The sequence below is a fragment of the Polyodon spathula genome, chromosome 5 (assembly GCF_017654505.1).
Source record: "Polyodon spathula isolate WHYD16114869_AA chromosome 5, ASM1765450v1, whole genome shotgun sequence".
NCBI classification, from domain to species: domain Eukaryota; kingdom Metazoa; phylum Chordata; class Actinopteri; order Acipenseriformes; family Polyodontidae; genus Polyodon; species Polyodon spathula.
In genome coordinates, this window is record NC_054538.1 from 63,833,555 (window position 1) to 63,849,092 (window position 15,538).

The following is a 15,538-nucleotide window of genomic DNA, read 5'->3' on the forward strand; positions in this document are numbered from 1 at the left end:
AAAGCAGACACAAAAAAGTAATACATTGTGCTTCTAAAAGGTATGAATGAACAGCATGCCTCGACATTTATGGTTTACACAGTTTTTTTTCTCAGTTATAGCAATCACTGTAATGCGTGCCACACTCGTATAAAGATCATTCCTGGAGGCCATGACATTTCCTGTCATCTGTTACATGCATTTCATGAAATAGGCAATTGTGTTAATCAACTGAATGTCACATCTTTTTGTTTAAAGGTGTTCATCTTCAGGAATGTCAGGCAGATTTCCAGAGTGAAACTGAACTAATAATTTCTTGGCACAGTTGTTGTAATGTTTGTGCCGTTTCTATGTCTACATACATTTGTTTGCTCTTATCCAGATTCAGTGCTAGCCCTCACCTTTGCAGGGTATGTGTAGAGCTTCACAAACCCAAAGTCATCCCCTGTCGCCAGCAGCTTTCTGTCTTTGGTCAGAGAGGCAGCATTTACATCAGTGATATCGCTGTGTGTTGGCCAGATTCCTTCACATGTCGGCCCTAACACACACGTCCATGTGGCCCAATCTATTTTCTCTATCTAGGAAAAAAATTCAAATTTTGTTAGATTAGAAAAAAAGAAGGTATATTTATAGAATATCCACTGCTCTAAGGCACTATACCATAGAGTGGTTCGATAAAAAAATACAGTGCCAATTTATGACGAGCAATACCAACTCTTCAATTAACTAGGAGATCCAATGTTCAAATACTGTACCAGCTCTGATATTGCCTATGCTTTTATTTATTTTGTCTCAGTCAGCACTCCTTATAAGCTGCATACAAGCTGTTATAAGCTCCTTAGCTGTTTCACTCATTGAAAAAAATATTAACTATATATGATATTTATATTTGATGCATAAAGAATATGGATAGCAATTTTTATGCACAGCTGCAGTTTTCGTGTTATCAAGTTTCTTGTACAGTGCTCCCTTGCTATAAGGCTCTAGGCTATAACGCGCCTCAGATATAATGCTCCTACAGCATGTCCCCCAATTCCCTATAATAGTGATTCATGAAATATTTCTACAACAAATACAGTACCGGTGTTTTTCAAACTGTAAACAACTTCTCAGTCTAACTTCCGTTTCTGTCTCTCCCTTTTGACACAATATCTGAACTGAAGAAAAACTGCGCTGGCACTTTAGAACACAGACATCATATTTAGCATTCCTTTTATATCTAAATAAATATTTGGCCCATTATGTGGTTATCTTTCCTAATGTATTTACTTTTTTACTGCAAGAGGTGCTGCAGCTTTCTCTGGCAGTGGGAGTCAAGATGCGTCATCTTCGCTTCAGCCCCGCTCTGACAGCCAAATCTGGGGAGAGCCCATTCCCTCTTCCCCTCTCCTGACCTGCTCTCCTTCTCGCACTTGGTTTGCTTGTCTGTCGCTTCGAATTGAACTCCTGACGCCATTTAGCCAGGCTATTTATAGTTTAAAAACTGCTAATTAAAATGATCCATGAGCGGGAATGTTACCTTTTTTTTATTAAAAAATATAGCGTTGATAAGATGATGCTTTATGCATGGTTAATTCACGGAAAGTTACAGTTTTGCTTCACTATATATGCATTATAGAGAGGGGGTTTTTATTTTCTTTTCTATTTAATCAGCTGTGTGTTGTATGTGTCCCACAGCGCCCCCATCCCCTCCCCTGTTTATAACGCTCTTTGGTTATAACGCTCATATTGTGTGTCCCCCGAGACCCGTGTTATAGCGAGGGAGCACTGTACTTCGTTGGTTCCCAGTATCTCATTGGCCAATTCTTAATATATTGCATGCGATAGCTACTGTAGAGAATGGATCATAGAAATGCCTGGTTTTCAACAGTTGAATCCATTCACTTGCAATGCAACTGGATTCTTGATCCTTAGGATTTATCTGCGCCATCTTAGTCTCCTTCAATCTAACCTACCAATTTACCTATCTGTCAAACACATTTTTGGCAGATGAAAGCTATATAATAAATACAATACTCTGTGTTTGGAGAGAGTGCTTTAAATTGCTGTAGCTAGGCGATCAATAAGGAATACAATATTATTGTTTGTTTATTTGTATTAGTGCAGCAATCGGTACAAGATTTAAAAATATCGGCACAAAAAACTGAGAAAGGAAGATTTACAGAAAACTATAAAAACTGCAGCCTAGTACTACTGGGAAGAGACTCTGTGAACGCAGTAGCGAACTAGTCTACATCGGGAGCAGCAATATCCTGGAGTAAAATATTATTAATATTATTATGGCATGACTTAATGGCCGTGAAAAAGATATAAGGAAAGCCATATATACAGTACTTATTGAAAGTACTCATGACTTCAAGGCGATGTTGCACTTTACATTTACATTTTACAATACATTTTACTCACATAGTGTCTAAATTGAAAAGTAAATTACTCAAAGACCCAAAACTTTATCTGGAGCGCTGGTCTTTCCCAGACATTTGAAACATGATGTTGCATTTCAATTAATCCATTTTGTATAAATCTTTTTCACAAAAACAATGACACAAATGGATTGGTATGTCCCTTACTATAGTTTAAAGAACAAAATCAATTAAAAATCAGTAATTGAGAGATCAATTCGCAGACATCTGTCTTCCTACCTCTGAGTTTCTGATTGTTTGTCGTTTCCCTCTGGGGGCTTCAAAGAATAATTGCTCTTTGGCACCAGAATTAACTTGCAGTAATTTACCTGCAAAGGGAAAAGAGAAAAGGGACAATTCATTTCTGGAGAGCAAACAAAGCACCATTTAAACTAACAGCAGGTAGTCCTTTTCTTATGCTTTGTATTTTCAACAGACAGCCTTACCCCTTGTGTCCCAGTCAATGTGTGTGACATAGCTTGATGCTCCTTTGCAGATGCCAACTCTCTTGTTGGTCAGAACATTGTAGATATCAACAAAATTATCATGAGAAGCCACAGCCAGGTATTTTCCAGCATCTAAGAAATAAAGTAAGTCCAAATGTTACTAGATGGTAGATGAAATGATTGATTTATACCGTAACTTGGGCAGCTCAGAAATACTCTTTCTTTAAACTTGTTCTGTGGAATCCAGGAGAACTCAGCTGCATTCATCGTTTACACCCTGTGTTAAATTATACTTACCTTGTGAAAATCTGACATCGGAAATATTTTCCTTCCTGTGATGAAAGGACACCATGTCTTCCAGCGTATCGGAATTCACTACAAGAAAACTTCCATCATTCAATCCTACAGCTAAGGCTTTCCCATCTGGGGAGAAGGCACAGCACCTTCCACCTGGAACAGGGAATCAGCAACATATTGCCATTATCAAGCCAATGAGCAAAAATGTTATGGAACCAATTTAGTAATAAGAACAAATTGTTTTCCATCCAATTTTCAGTAAATCAAAACCTAAACATTACACAGATGATGCATTTTACATTGCATATGATTAGACTAAGTTAAATACTTTAAAGCAGCAAACTAATGTTACACTATTTTTGAAGCTGACATGTACTGTAGCATTTAGAATGTAACACCTTCATTATGAAAGGCTGTATTTCACAATCAAGATGCTTTATACAAGCTTGACATGTGTTATGTTTTAAATAAATGTTTTCTTGAATAAATACAGTACTTAAAAAAGTTATTATGACATTATTGTTATGATGATGGCCCCTGGGACCTTGCATATCATGTTGTTATGAAGCAGTGGTTCTCACGTCCATTCTTTGAGGGCCAACCCAGTCCAGGTCTTTATTGAAATGAGGTGCTAAATTCTAATAGTTTAGCATGTGGTTGAAATAAAGGCCTGGTCTCAAGGACTGGAAGTGAGGACCACTACTTTAAGACTCTTCTTACTTGTGGTAGTGCTGTGAGGTGTGAGAGACCAAACAGCCAGATGCTTGTAGGGTAAATATAACCAATGTGTACAGAGAGTTTTATAAATGCTAAACTTTAAAAAAGCATATACAAAAAAAAAAAATCCTTAAAAATGATGGACTAACAGCAAACATTACCAAGAAGACAAAATCTGTTTTAGCACTTGCAAACTGTCTACAAATTGTTCATTAAAGAACACTGGTTGAGTCAGCAATGCAAGGGATTCTGTTACCTTTTTTGAGTTTTCGCACTGCTACCATGCGGTGGTTGGAGGAGAGTTCCCAGATTCGAAGGGTCTTATCATCACTCACTGTGGCACAGATTGGGAGCAGAGGATGAGCTGCCAGGCCCCAGACTTCTCCTTCCATGTGACCCTGAATGAATAACCAACCAGCGAGCACCAGCAATAACACATGAGTCTCATTTGAAATCTCTCATTTGGTTAAAACAAAATGTTCCAAGCCTGCCCTTATTTTATTAGAGTGAATGAATTAGCATTACTGTACTTGGCAGCTCATTTATAGATGCAAAAATGTTGACACGCCATCAGACAGATAGAAATCTTGTACATATTATGTAGGAAACCAGTAACTATTCCACACTCTTGCTGGGGACCAGTTAACCAGAAGTTGCCACATTTCAATTTAACAAAAAAACATAAATGTATTTTTTCATACATACATACATACATATACACATATACATACATACCTGAACTAGCAGGGTCATAGGGCCACTTTTATCTATTTCAAGTATTTCTCCATTCTTTGTTCCTACAAGTATGTGACCATGTCCCAGAGTAATGGCACGGATTGAGGGATTGTCTTCGAGAAGCAAACCTACAGGAATATGAAAAAAATGTTAATTCATTTTTAATTAAAATGCATGCCAGTACTGTATTTTAGATAATAAAATAATATAGTTACTAGAAAAGTATGGTAACATTTACAGCATGTAACACATAGCATCCCCAACTAGATCTTCAGATTTTGTAGACATGTTTTTTAATTATTGCCTGTTATAGTCCAACTGGTAGCCCTGAAGGTAATCTGATGATTTCAGCTGCACATAATTCATGCTGTCGAGCACAGAGGAGGTAGTAAGGGTTTGGTGCCAGTGGATCATTAGGAAGAAGGCACTGAGCCCTAAGCAAAAGCTCTTCCAAGCTCTTTAATCAATGAACCAAGAAAAGCAAATGGGGAAAGCCACAAAACTATGGTTAAAATTTGGACAAATCACACAATCTATGAAATGATCAAGCACATGGTATTTTTATATCCTTGTCATTGTTACGTGTAGTATCTTTAGTTGTTGTTGCTAACAGTGTCAGGGGGTTCAGTGCATGGGTTATTTATGACCTTTTCTCAGCAGTGTTCTAAAGCTTGTTTAGTATCCGGAAGCCTATCAACAGGAAAGTCAATTAACCAGACCATACCTGGTCCCAATAAAACATGGAATGCATCCTTGTTACTTTTAAAGTGTCGGTCTACTATACCAGACACCAAAAATATACAAAATAGCAAAATACAGTAGTGTTTGTTTAATATATACAGTATATATTTATTTTATTCCCGCATGATGCTGGATTTGCTGACCATAAATACATAATCAACAATACAATTAGGTCCATAAAGTATATATCTACTAATGTTACAAAAAGGCAGAGCACTGGTAGGTAATATACTGCCAGCTGACATGTTATGAAAAACCAAGAACCAAAGTGCAAAAACAAGTTATTCACTATGGGACAAAACATCATGGCAAGGTTGAAGGTACCTTGTGCCACGAAAATTACAAGAGCAATGTTATGGTCAATGGAGGCTATTTCAATAAAAAACAACGCTGAGACAAACACATTTTATAACACTGTAATTTATGAACATCAGATTCACAATTTGCTTGAAACTTTAACAGTATATATGGTGACAAGACAACAGTATATATGGCTTATCATAAATGTCCTTGCCATATCCAAACTCTGTGATTAGAGCATATACTTTGTGAATGCGTTGCAGTTAAAGGTATCATGCATATTATAGCTGTTACAGAAAAATGCAGAGAAGATAGACAAGGCTAGACACTGAGAAACAGCTGCATGTCAACAGCAACTGAATAAAATGTTAAATCCCAGCACTCTGTCAGTGCTGAATAGCCCTAAATGTATGTTGCCTGGAAGCAACTGTCAACTGCTTTGGAAGAGATGCCCCATATCTGTCACCCAAAGTGAAATGAGATCCGATGTGATGTAGCTGAAAAGAAATATTCAATATATGAGAAGCAGTGATGCTAGAAATCTTATTGGAAAGTATTAGCCTCTTGGTCCATCTGTACCTCCTTGTAAAGTAAAAAGAGGTAATCCTTGCTTAATAATTGTGTTGTATACTGGTCAAATAGGCCAGTATTTGACTAAAGATAGCCTTGAAATTCCTAACAGTGACTGAAACCAACTAACAAGGAGATGAACTTGTATACATTGCAGTGTACATGTCAGGGATCAGTCATTTGAGGGAAAATCCATTTACTTAAAGGGTGTTTTACATATTACAAGTGATCCATTTTGTTTGTCCAAAGGCTGTAAATACAGACAGCAATATGAGGCTGATTGTTTGAACAAACACCTCAGTAAATATACCTAAGTATATATATGTACTGTACAAATGTACATGTGGCATAAATATGGACTATCAGGCAGGTTCCCTTATAAATTCTGTGATTCTGATACTCTGAATAACTTGTGTAAAATAATGCTCTTACTTTCACAACTATAAAGGGTGAAATACATATGTATATGGATGAATGCATATCAATTCCTCAAAGGGATTAGTAAATTAGTAACAATTTATTTCAAGTCACAGGGAAAGGGGCATTCAAATAATTGGCTGTACAACCCTGCCCCTCTCATGCAGATGAGAGCCTTCAATGATTGACTTGAGCGGAGGACTATATAGAGAATAACCACCTGCATAAAAAAATAAAGATCTCAGGTGTACCTTTAGAACCGGAAGACAAAGCAGCTCTCTTGATGGCATATGTCTTCAAACACCTCTCAAACATGTCATCCCACAACTCCACTACTCCATCCTTGCCTCCTGTAACAAATCCCTAGAGAAAAGAAAAAACAGGAGCCCCATATCAATGATGACATAGAAGTCTTTAAAATCAAGATGTCACATCATTTCTCTTATATGAATTGTAATAAAATAAAAAATAAAAAGCTTATCCCCTTGTGCCTTGATATCGTAATTGCATATTAGGTAGACATCTATGCTTGTCTACTGTATAGTGGACATGTATAGACTTTACTGTAAACCAGTAATAAAAAATGCTTAACAAATATGTGGGTAAATTGAATGAATTTCATTAACATTGCTTTGAAGACAATTTTATTTATGAATAGGATGACAGCGATCTGTTGTGAACATAACAATGGCATTATACTGTTGGTGGTAGTAGGAACTTGTTTTCTTGGTTGAGCAAAATTGAGTCTTTTCATTAGGTTTACAAAACAGTATTAATTCCCTTTTTGGGAGCAGGTGAAAACAATAAAATTTTTGGGTCTGAATTTGAATCAGCAAAAACGTTTTCTGTCATTTTAGCGTACTCGTCTGTGACCCTTTCCCAAATAACATATCTGAAGGTAAATGTACTGGTATTTCCTGCACTAAAGCAGGAGGCGATTAGGGAGGAGTCAGCTGACTGAGCAGTGTTGTTCTCGCTTGTTTTTACATCACAAGATAATTTTATTATGTCTGCTTGGTGATATTAAAAATGCCTGTGGACGAGGTGAAACAAGAGATAACTCAGGGTTTTTATATCATGTAGTGGATAATAGTTTGAGAGGTAAATCAGAAGTGTAGAATTCTTCTGGAATCATAACGAATGAAAACATGAACATGTGACTGGATTCATTGCTTGTAAAACCTGTCATGTTTTTGTGAACGAGAACCACAAAACTGGTACACCTCTTCAAAAGTATAGGTGTAGCTCCCTTTCAACTGGTGGCACAAAAGGAACAGACAGGTATTTTATAGTAAAGTAAGTAGAGATAGTTAACATGTTACAATGCTAAAATATATCCAGACCACTAAAGAAATATACCACGCTGTATAGCCTATAAACTGTTGAGAATGGAAGATTTATCTGCGTGAATGTGAGAGTGTCAGTCAGCGCAGGCAGCAAAACTTTCAAAGCTCATGTTTCTGCATGTGAAGCAATCAACAATGTATGATTTCTGTGTGAAATTAAGTTGTTTATTTATTTTTTTGTTCACTGAGTTAATTCTGTATAATGTACATTTGTTAACTTTTGCTATTTAAACCGTCAAACTAGACAGTATAAGCCAATACCTAAAAATATAGACAACAGTTTGTGGTTGGGTTGTTTTCGTAAAAATAATGCTGTAGTTATTTTATTAATTCTTATTTCAATAAAACCATACGAGTTGTACCGAGATTGTAGTACAGTGCTGTACACTGTAATTGATTCATTCTCTGCAGTCCTTTCAACAGTTTTCATAAGGACACTTAATTATAATGTTAGCTCTATGTCTTTTAAGAAAAATCTGGTAAACTCACCAGTGTACATGTATATCTAACCCTAATATAACCTTTATAATAATACCTAGTTAATTCAAATATAGCTGCTCAACCAGATTACACTAATTCAAATAAATTAGTCTAGTCTTTTTAGTTACAACTAAGCCTTGTGAAATAAAGCCTAGCTCAACCACTTACTTACTACTGGCAGACAGGCAGCTGACACTGTGTGACAAGGCCCTTATCTTTTATTCGCTTTCAATAGGCAACATTGGGGAAGTAAATATATTTATCAGGCATTTTTTTCAACTTTACAAGAAAGACGCAAGGTCACCAGCAGATGGCAATTATAAGCTATTAAACATGATAAAACAAAAGATTTTTTAGCTACATTAAACTCATCGCTGCAATTTCTATAACTTCTACCACCTTTATTATTTAACTTAAACCATGTGGTTTTAAAATCTAATGTTTGTCATGAGCTACAAATACAGCCAACCTTGTCTAAGGAGTGCATGGCAAACACTGGGCCATCATGGGCCTTGATCGTCTTGAGCAGGAGAGTGTCTTTCCAGATGAAAACATCCCCAGTCGCTGCTCCAGAGAAAACCAAATCCTCAACACGGCTATAGGACACACACATCATCGTTTCCAGCTTCCCTGCGCTGCCAAAAGTCCCTCGGTTAAATACAAGGCCTCCACCTTTGGAAAAATATTAGATTTTCAAATTAAATTTAAAATAGCTGCTTCAATGACAACAGGGTAAATCAATATAAAATGGTGATACAGTTTATTAAAACACAGTACGCCACTTTGCAAGCCTGCTGTGGAAAAAAAAAAAAAGACTTTCTAGTTGACGACTGAACCAGCTACAGAGCTGTAGTGGTCGTCTAGAATCATACTATCCATCATTTGGTGCCAACACTTGTCAAATTAGGCAGTACTGGGGATTGATACTAGCTTTAACCATAATGAAATACAATCAAAATCAACTTTTACCATTGAGGTTTTATAGCTGTCAGCAATTACTGGTGAATGCTGAAAAAAAATAAGGAAAACTTTTTCCAGCAAGGATTAGGAACTGTCAGCTATTACTTGTGAATACAGAAGACACAACTACACTATCAACTTTGATGTTGACAATTAAATAAGAATTACTGTTTCTATTTTTGTTGTTGTTAACAATAACAAATTATCAGCTTATACCTAGCATATCCACAAGAAACAACACTAATTATAGTCCACTAACAATGCAGCAGTACACTGTCATACCTACCTGCCTGCTGCCAGAATTTAATGTGCTTCATCCCTACTGTAACAAGCTTGTCCACATGATGAGGATTGCACTTTACCACAAAGAGTTTATCTTTGTGTCCTCTGCATACAAAAAAAGAAAAAACATAATTCCACTAGGTTTTAAAATCATGTTGCTAATTACAAACAACAGGCTACCAAATCAAAACTTTTCCAATACCTTGCTGTTGCCAGCTTTTCACCCTTCTTCCAGTCCCAAACAACTATAGTGTGATTGTCATCTATGCCAATAGAAACCAGGCTCTTTCCATCCGCTGCCAAACAGAAAGGCAAATTAGATATTGTGACAGAACTAACACTGGCGGCGTTTACATGCACAAGTCATGACAGTTTTCCTCACTACGTGTACTTCTCAGGAAATGCGTTGCTATCCAGTTCTGATTTAGGAAAATAATCGTCTGTACCAATGCAGATTACACAATTCATAGTCATTAAGGAGAGATAAGGAGAGATGGAGAGAGGGGTATTTAAATGTCCGTGTATATTTACTAAGTAGGTAAAGAACGACTCTGAATGCCGTGAGGAGAGCTTCATGCGCTGCCATGAAGATAAAAACATTTACCAAGAGAAATGAATGCACGTGTTGTTGTGCACATTTTGAATTACGCCACACATTAGCTACTTGTTTATCTGGTTACATTTCCAACACACACACAATTATATAAAATATAATTTCTACTAAGTACAAATTTTACTACTTAGAATTTATTTGTTGTGTGTGTGTGTGTGTGTGTGTGTGTGTGTGTGTGTGTGTGTGTGTGTGTGTGTGTGTGGTGTGTGTGTGTGTGTGTGTGTGTGTGTGTGTGTGTGTTTGTGGAACATCTAAAAGTTACATGCCATTAACACTAGAACCGCCTTTTACAATACATGATTTTATTTTTAATAAAGATTTATTCTTGAAGCTAGCCATAGCGCTTCAGTAGAAACATTTCGATCAGATAACTACAAAGCTGCAGGCTGCAGTAGCGCAACCTGGATTCTGTGCTGCCAGTGACACACACGCAAGAGAAATCCTATGTTACTTTCGTTTTAGAATAAAAACTACTTTTGTTTTTACAGTTTTGTATGTACATTACACTAATTTCTTTTGAAATGTTTATTTTATTATAGTTTTTCATTTTTTGAAGTAGTGCTTTGTGGTAAGTTAGAAAATAACCGCTTTTCTGTTTAATTGTTCATTTAAATACATCATTTCGTCTGTGCAGATGTTTGATATGATTTGCTTGAGTAAAACTTTTGCATTGTATCTGATAATTTGTCTTTCATTTTAATACTGATGGTATTTAAAATGTACCGGCAGTTGTAGGTATGAGTATAACCACGGCGGTTCTAGTGTTGAAGTCCTCCATAAATGTACAGTGTGTGTGTGTGTGTGTGTGTGTGTGTGTGTGTGTGTGTGTGTGTGTGTGTGTGTGTGTGTGTGTGTGTGTGTGTGTGTGTGGGGTGTTTTTTAAGTCAGAAAAACAGGATCTTGACTGCTGAAACCTCGTGAGCCACAAGCATTATTCCCACTCCGGTTTACATGGATTTTCAATTATTTCTCGTGAGAAAGCTATTGACCCTGCCCTTAAAGTCGTGCCGACCAAAGGCCATTATTTTGCTGTTTTGCGTGACAACGTCACAGTCAAGAATGTAGAGTCGATTTTCATGTGCATGTAAACCCAACCCTTGCTTCACACTGCATTTTAAGTTGCACTGAGATTACAAATGTCATTGATGTTTTTTGTGCATTTAAAAGAGTAAATGAAGAACGCGATGTTTCAGTGCCTGTCAACAGGAAGTTAAAAGACAAGAATGAGCGAATACAAAATTAAATGTCTACCGTTAACATGTATTATCACAGGGTTACAGGATACACACAAATTCATTGCTGATTGGAATCTAACTCAGCTTTTGATTATAAGGAACATTTCTGCATTGATGTAGTGGTAAGTCTGTCCACAAGACGCGAAATACACCACTTTGATATTAAGTTCGCAGTTATTTGTTTGTTTGTTTAATATTACTGTTTTCTGGTGGCTTGTCTTTGTGGCTTATTGTAGTACAACTTTCTGTCTTTTTTCATCAAAAAAATATTAGTCCTGTTTCAGAAAGTAATATTTGCACATTCACATTCTTCCCTGTCATTTCTACATTGCTGATTCAATGTACATCTGCAAGCTGGATTATGTTTATCGTAATGCATAATCATATACATAAACAGGAAAGGCAGTTTAAAGGGGTGGTCAACTTGCAGGACAATCCTTCCACTAGTCCAAACTCATACTTTTTGGGCTGGCGCTTTATCATATACTTGAATAAAGAAATGCCTGATAAAGTAGACATTGCATAGAAATAGAGTTCCTTTAAAAAAAAAGGATTTTTTTTTTTTTTTTTTTTTTTTACAGAGCCAAAACCTTTTAAAAACCTGAAACTCAAAAATTCAGTATGCCAAAAATAACTCACAAAGCACATCTAATTGTAATTGCTTATCTGATCCATATGATGCCATTTATAACTTAAGCTGGAGTAATTAAACTGTAGAAGCCAAGCCACAAAACTAAGAGCACTTACTAAAACACTGCAGAACCTGTGCAATTCAAAAACTTCAATGAATGAGGATGCTGAGGTAAAAAATCATGGCAGTTTTAAAGGACTCAAAGCAGACGCTGGAAAGTGCTCTCAAAAATGAAAATGAACACTATTTTGTACTCCTATATGAGCCAATGGATACATTTTAATTGGTTACAAGCTCTGAAGATATCCTTACATTACAAAGTAAACTGAAAATTCAAAGAACTATTAAACACAGATTGCCCTTCTTCAAGCTAACAGTCTTTCTAGACCATTGTAAAGCATAAGGGTGTCATCAAGCACATACTTTTAAGGGTAATCTTTGGATAACCACGAATAGGTGGCTAATGCAGTCCAGGGTGATGCCCCAGTGCTGTAAAATGTTCTGACATATCCATTCTGCATATCACTGTTTTTCTCAAAAGCTAAATAAATTTCCTGAAACTATTAGCACAATTCTGAAAACAGTTAACACAGCCACTGAAACTGACTCCTCATTTGCAAAACCATTTGCAAAACTACTGACACATTTATATGGTTAACACACAAAATCCAAAATTCTAAACCATCTGTATGGTTCACTAAATGCAATTCCATCACTTTCATACAAGTTAAATAAGTGAGTGTCTTGTTTTCAAAACACATGTAGCTCTATGCTGTTGCACACAATTAATGCTCATTACTTTAAATAAACATTCCACACATGGAAATGCACATTTCACAATTCACCAATCTCTAATCAAATATCACTCAAGCATAAAAGGTTGATGTTAACCCCAAAATAAATCACAAACTGTGCTGAAATATGGGAAAAGTTGGTGGACGTGGTCATGGGCATGGAGTGAACAGAGGTGTGATTTGTGGTATTCGACAGAGGTGACAGCCAGCCCGGGTGAGACCGCAGTGTATTGCTGTAACAAATGAAATCCGGGCAACAGTTGTGGACTATGTCACCAGCAGTATGACAATGAGGGAAGCAGGGCTGGCAGTGCCACCAAATCTGCGGCAATCAACAGTTTATCTATAATTTGTATATTTTGAACTGAGAATAGGTACGTGTGAACAGCAGTACTTTATACAACCTGTTGTATTTATAGAGTTTGCAGCTTGCATGCTGATGCAGCTCCCTACTTTGTTTTATACAATAAATAGTAGTAATATATATATATATATATATATATATATATATATATATATATATATATATATATATATTTATAGAGTTTGATGCTGATGCAGCTCCCTACTTTGTTTTATACAATAATCGTAATATATATATATATTATATATATATAATATATATATACTATATATATATATTATTATATATTTATAGAGTTTGCAGCTTGTCATGGGATGAAGCTCCCTACTTTGTTATACAATATAATATATATAATAAATAATATATATATATATATATATATATCTATATATATATAAATAAATATTTGGGATTGAAAGAAGAGGTGCCTATGTCGGACGTACTCATCTCTTGAATAAGAACTAGCAATTGATCTGATTTGTGGCAACAATGACATCCGATAGAAAGCTACATAGTTGCACATGAGGAAGTTTTTCATGGTATGACCAGCATAAGTGTGTCAACCATTGACCGCGTTCTCAAGAGGCACAATGTCAGCATGAAGGCAATCTGCAGTTCCATTTTAAAGGAATAGTGGAAGGGTGACGGGAGAGCATGCACTGCGACGAAGATGAAATGATATGGCCAGACAAAGCCGGACGGCTTAGTGATACAGAATAAAAATATAATTGTAATACCAGACACTGATCATGCAAGCTTATTACTTATTAATTATAAATTAAATACAAATTATAAATAAATTATAAACGAATAACTAAATGCAGTGCCCATGACAAAAAAAACATTAAAATTGTTGCGTACACTGGTTTTCTGTTTGATAAGACTATGTAACACAATTTTTGATAAATTAAATACAAATTATAAATAAATTATAAACGAATAACTAAATGCAGTGCCCATGACAAAAAAAACATTAAAATTGTTGCGTACACTGGTTTTCTGTTTGATAAGACTATGTAACACAATTTTTGTTCCTGGGTAGTAAGTGTTATTTCCTAATTGCTTATGCCTCAAAAGTATAGAAAATGGCTATTACTCCCCACAAACTTTGCTTTTGTGACCAGGACAGTGATATTTTGAAATTTACCTATTTCCAATGAGAAAACGGGCGAATTTGTGTCTTTTCGTTCACATAAAGTCAGAAAAAAACAACATATGAATCCAAATTAACATGTATTTATACTAAAGTAATACAAAAATGACTACAAAAGATTTAGAAGTGAGTAGTTTTTCGAGATTTACAATTATACTGTAAATCACTTTCACGAATCAGCCCCCAAATGTAGTCTCCCATCATGTTCTCGTTATACTGTCCTTGGTAGCGACGTTCAAAGTCCAGTATATCCTGGTGGAAGCGCTCGCCTTGCTCCTCCAAGTATGCTCCCATGTTCTCCTTGAATTTATCAAGATGAGCATCAAGGATATGGACTTTGAAGGACATCCTACAGCCCATTGTGCCGTAGTTCTTCACCAGAGTCTCAACCAGCTCCACATAGTTTTCGGCCTTGTGATTGCCCAGGAAGCCCCAAACCACTGCGACAAAGCTGTTCCAAGCCGCTTTATCCTTACTAGTGAGCTTCTTGGGGAATTCATTGTACTCCAGGATCTTCTTTATCTGTGGTCCGACGAAGACACCGGCTTTGACCTTTGCCTCAGACAGCTTAGGGAAGAAGTCTTGAAGGTACTTGAAGGCTGCTGACTCCTTATCTAGAGCTCTGACAAATTGTTTCATAAGGCCCAATTTGATGTGCAGTGGTGGCATCAGCACCTTCCGGGGGTCCACCAGTGGCTCCCACTTGACGTTGTTCCTCCCCACAGAGAACTCGGTCCGCTGTGGCCAGTCCCGCCTGTGGTAGTGCGCCTTGGTGTCCCTGCTGTCCCAAAGGCAAAGATAGCAGGGAAACTTGGTAAAACCGCCTTGGAGACCCATCAGGAATGCCACCATTTTGAAGTCTCCTCTGACTTCCCAGCCATACTCATCATACTTCAAGGCGTCCAGCAAGGTCTTGATGCTGTTGTAATCCTCTTTGAGGTGCACCAAGTGAGCCAGGGGAAGAGACGGGTACTTGTTACCATTATGGAGCAGCACGGCTTTGAGGCTCCTGGATGAGCTGTCAATGAAGAGGCGCCACTCATTCTGGTTACAGGCGATTCCGATTGCCTCGAACA

General features: G+C 36.7%; 1 protein-coding gene across 1 annotated transcript in view; it reads right to left on the minus strand.

Moving 5' to 3' along the window:
- Positions 1–15,538, minus strand: part of LOC121316432 (echinoderm microtubule-associated protein-like 6) — an 81,493-nt gene that overhangs the window by 24,392 nt on the left and 41,563 nt on the right. The window contains exons 16-25 of the mRNA XM_041251502.1: positions 9,875–9,968; positions 9,677–9,777; positions 8,900–9,102; positions 6,856–6,967; positions 4,577–4,704; positions 4,098–4,239; positions 3,125–3,277; positions 2,828–2,959; positions 2,622–2,710; positions 381–557 (exon numbers count right to left, since the gene is read on the minus strand). Of these exons, the coding sequence (XP_041107436.1) occupies positions 381–557; positions 2,622–2,710; positions 2,828–2,959; positions 3,125–3,277; positions 4,098–4,239; positions 4,577–4,704; positions 6,856–6,967; positions 8,900–9,102; positions 9,677–9,777; positions 9,875–9,968 (1,331 nt within the window). The remainder of the gene's footprint in view (positions 1–380; positions 558–2,621; positions 2,711–2,827; positions 2,960–3,124; positions 3,278–4,097; positions 4,240–4,576; positions 4,705–6,855; positions 6,968–8,899; positions 9,103–9,676; positions 9,778–9,874; positions 9,969–15,538) is intronic.